This window comes from Sorex araneus, chromosome 6 (genome assembly GCF_027595985.1).
Source record: "Sorex araneus isolate mSorAra2 chromosome 6, mSorAra2.pri, whole genome shotgun sequence".
Lineage (NCBI taxonomy): Eukaryota > Metazoa > Chordata > Mammalia > Eulipotyphla > Soricidae > Sorex > Sorex araneus.
Window position 1 is genome coordinate 105,176,472 of NC_073307.1, and position 4,610 is coordinate 105,181,081.

At 37.0% G+C, this 4,610-nt stretch overlaps 1 protein-coding gene across 1 annotated transcript; it reads right to left on the reverse strand.

Annotated features, from left to right (window-relative positions):
* Window positions 1-962: 962 nt before the first annotated feature.
* LOC129405814 (olfactory receptor 51I2-like) lies at window positions 963-1,907 on the reverse strand. Its single transcript, XM_055143384.1, has one exon. It carries the CDS (start codon window positions 1,905-1,907, stop codon window positions 963-965), a length of 945 nt encoding a protein of 314 aa, XP_054999359.1.
* Window positions 1,908-4,610: the final 2,703 nt, after the last annotated feature.

The window sequence follows — 4,610 nt, forward strand, 5'->3', positions numbered from 1 at the left end:
TATTTGGGGCTTGATAGTCACTGTGTTCATAAAATTCATCTTACTGCAGATTATGAGACACAATATTAATGGCACAGAAGTAAATTTCCCTGCCATCAATTGTGAGTGTCCTTTAGCCTTCCATTTAGATGATTTACTAAATTCTTAGTAAAAAGTTAATCTTCCAGTTTCAGCCAAGAAATGGAGACATAAAATAATTCCCCTATATAACTACTGACCTATGTTTAAATTTCTAAATTTTGGGTGCTAAATGTATTTTTATTGAATATTATATAATGAGCATTTATATTACATTTTACAGGACTTAATAATATCCTTTGGAAGTGTAAAGGTTGTCACTGCTATTATATATTTAATTTTTAGTTTAAGTGTTAAAATATTATTATAAAAATATTATATGATACCTAACATCTCAAGCAGTGTCCTCCCCAGTTAAAACATGATTTATATGTATGCATTAGTGGTTTTTTTCTTGGAAATTTACTTGAAAGCATGGATGTTAATAATTTGGAAACATTTCTGAAGACATCCATCTTGTTCTGTCTGAAAGAAGTATTTTGTGGAAACATGAGGCAAAAATAATTACAATTTATGGCAGACTTGCGTATTGAGTTATGAGTTTTACATGAATATAATTTTGGCTGGTACCCAAATCAGAGCCTCTCTGAGAGCTCGGCAAGCTACCTAGAATGTCGAGTCCACACGGCAGAGCCTGGCAAGCTACCTGTGCATGGTTGATATGCCAAAAACAGTAACAATAAGTCTCTCAATGAGAGAATTACTGGGATTCGCTCAAACAAATTGATGAGAAACGGGATGACAGTGACAGTGACAGTGACCCAAATCAGAAGTCCACATGGAGAGTACTATTGGAACCCTCCACAGACAAGCATACCACACCAAAACATCACCTAAGACAACCATTTACTAGGGTACCTAGAATTTTGCAGATATCTCTGTGATCAGAATTTAGGTCCCATTATCATTTTCCGAAGCCTCTTACGAATCTCTTTAGTCTTAATAGAATAAATAATAGGGTTAAGCATTGGCGGAACAAAAAGATAAATGAGGGACATAAACTTGTGTACATATTCAGGGGCATGCTTCCCAAATCGATGAACCATGGACACACTAACCATGGGCACATAGAAGATGAGTACAGCACAGATGTGTGACACACATGTATTGAGTGTCTTTAGCCTCTCCTCCTTGGAGGCAATGGCCAGCACAGAGCGCAATATGAGTATGTAAGAAAGAAGGATGAGCACTGAGTCTACACCAAAGGCAGAGATGACAATAAAAAGACCATACATACTATTGATGGTGGTATCTCCACAGGGCAAGCGAATCAGATCTGGGTGTATGCAGTAGGAATGGATCAACACGTTGGCTTTGCAAAAAGGTAATCTCTTCAGAAGGAAAGGCGATGGGAAAACCATGCAAAAGCTGCGGATAATGATGGATATGCCGATGTAAACCACACGGATATCGGTGAGCACTGTAGAATAACGTAGTGGGTTACAGATAGCCACATAGCGGTCAAAACTCATCGCCAGCAGGATCCCAGATTCTGTCCAGGAGAAGAAGTGAATGAAGAACATCTGGGCCAGACAGGCATCAAACGGAATCTCTGGGGCATGAAAACACATGGCAGCCAGTACAGTAGGTAGTGTAGAAAAGGACACACCCAAGTCGTTGAAAGACAGCAGAGACAGGAAGTAATACATTGGCTGGTGTAAGCTCTGTTCCTCTTTTATGATGAAGAGAATGGCAGTGTTTCCCACGATGGAGATCATATAAAGCAGCAACAGAAGAGCAGCTAGCCAGTACTCTACACCCTCCAGCTCTGAGAAACCTGTTAGTGTGAAGCTGCCTGTGTTTGATACATTAGTCCAAAAACTTCCCATGATGCATCCTGAGAGTAGTGGAAATATAGCGAGAATTAAGGGAGGTCAAATAGGGAGGTCAAATGAGACACATCAAGACCAATAGCTGTCACTAGAGGTAGAGGGACAGTAATACAGATTCCATACCAAAGATTATGAAAAAGTGATATAAGAAGAGATTAGGGGATCCTTGTTCTCTCAGTACTTCTATAGCCTGACCGTTTCCACAGATACATCTTGGGCTCCAATCCTGCACAAAATCATTTTTATTCTTTGCTTTGAACATTACCCCTTCTTTTTTCTTTCTCTACATTCTTCAGAGAGTGATTAAAATGTTTCTTCAATGGAGCCAATTACTTTGCCCTTTCTTCCTTTCTTATTCACCATCTTTTCATGAACATGCACTATATGAAGTCTTTCCTTAAAAGGAAAACTTTCTTTACCTACTGATCAATGCATTCTCTCTTATGCAAGTTATGATACTTCTGTCTATATTACAAGCTGTTTCATCTTCTTGTCTGAGCTCAACCATCATCCCAGGTCTGCATTATCATTTCTATTATTTAAGTTAGAAGCTTATTAAGAAGGATATTATTTTGTTGTCTGGATCACACTGAAAACAATCAAGTTACTATCTATGGTAATTGGACTATATCTCACTCTCTCTCTTTCTTTGTATATATATATATACATATTTATATTTGTATATGTATACATACACATATATGTACATGTGCATATACTTTAAACTGTGAGGAAATTTCAGTGGGAAGCCAAACTTGAAGAATGGGGATTTAGATCATTCATATTGAGTCATTACATCTTCCAACCCTCACAACACCTTCCTTATATAGAAATAATCTTAAGACCTCGTGTCACAGAAAACAGAGAACAACAAAACACCTCTTTTTTCCCACATATATCTTTCGGAGAATCTCTCATTTATCTTTTTTACTAATATATTCAAATTATTTTCTACCCAACGAAGCGCATTCTTATTAGTAATCCCAAATTCATGTTTCTAGCTCAACCTTCTCTTCTAGCTACAGATCTAGTCATCAACATTGGAGTTCTAGTACAGTAACTTGTCAGTTTTGCAAACATAACTATAAGAGGTTGAACTTTTTGTTAATCACTACACTTGACTCTCTTTAATGTTTATATTCTAAATAAGGTCTATTACTATCTTTCAATACACTCAAGCCAAAATTAAAGGAAAAGAAAATTTTCACACTTCTCCCTTTGGAGATATAATTTATCTATTATTTCTAAACTACTGTTTTAGCAAAGGCTTGTCTTCATCTTAATTTAAAATGTAATTCATTCCTTGATATCATTTTATTTTGTGGAGGGGACATGGAGGAGGAAAGTTGGGCTACACCCAAATGTGCTTAGCACTTACTTCTAGCTCTGTGATCACGGAACACTCCTGCCAATGCTTGGGAACTTATATATGGTGCCAAGAATTAAATCAGTGAGAGCCACATGCAAGGCAATCACTTTCCCACTCGACTATTTCTTCAACCTCACCCTTCAGTATCTCGCTCCAGGATTTCTCAGTACTGTCCTTAGTGTCCTTACTGATCTCCCAACTTAGTGTAATGCTTTTCTCTAATCCATTCTCCACAAAACAATCAAATTATTTCTTCAGAATAGAAATAAAATTATGTTGCAATCCTACTAAAAATCTTCCAATAGCTATTATTCCCTTTTGAAATAACAATTCACATTAAAGATGACATGTTCTTTGTGTGTGTGTGTGTTTGTCTATGTTTCTTTTTGGCTCACACCTGATGATGCACAGGGGTTACTCCTGGCTCATGCACTCAGGAATCACTCCTTGTGGTGCGTAGGGGACCATACTGGATGCTGGGAATCGAACCCGGGTCAGCAGTATGCAAAGCAAATGCCCTACCTGCTGTGCTATTGCTGCAGCCCCAAAGATTACATGTTCTTATTATGAAATACAATAGCATCAGCACTACCTAGCAAGTTATCATATCCTAATTTTTCTAATTATTCATTACTTCTGTGTTTATGTTTTTATGACCCAAATATACATATTTTAATTTATAATTTTGTCACAGTTTAGAATTAGAACTAATTAGTTTTTAAAATTTGTGGCTACAAAGATATTTATGATTGGGTTTCAGTCATATAATATTCTAGCACCCAATTCTTCACAAGTGTACATTTCCCACCATTAATGCCCCCAGTTTTCCTCCACCCACACCCCCTTTCTCTATGGTAAGCATCCCTCATCTCTCTCTCTTTCTTTCTCCTCCACCTCACCTTTAGGCATTATGGTCTGGAATACAGATACTGAAAGGATGTCAGGTATATATCCCTTAACCTACTTTTTAACACTCAGTTCCTATCCAAAGTGATCATTTCCAACCATTTTGGCAAGCTGCCAATCATTGTCCAGTCCTCCTGACCCCTGTTTTCCCTGCCCTTGGATATTGATCTCATACTTTCCTTTTAATATTCCACTAATGAATGCAGTCATTCTATATCTGTCTCTCTCCTTATGACTCATTTCACTCAGCATGATACTCTTCATATCCATTCATTGAACTTATAAAATTTGCTTATAAATGGATCAATAGAACTAATTTTTATATAACTGTTTTATTATCTGAAATGCTGTTTTCACACAGTAAGTTACTAGTTCCTACAAAATTCTCATTTCATCCTCAAATTTTACCCAAATGACTGGCCATA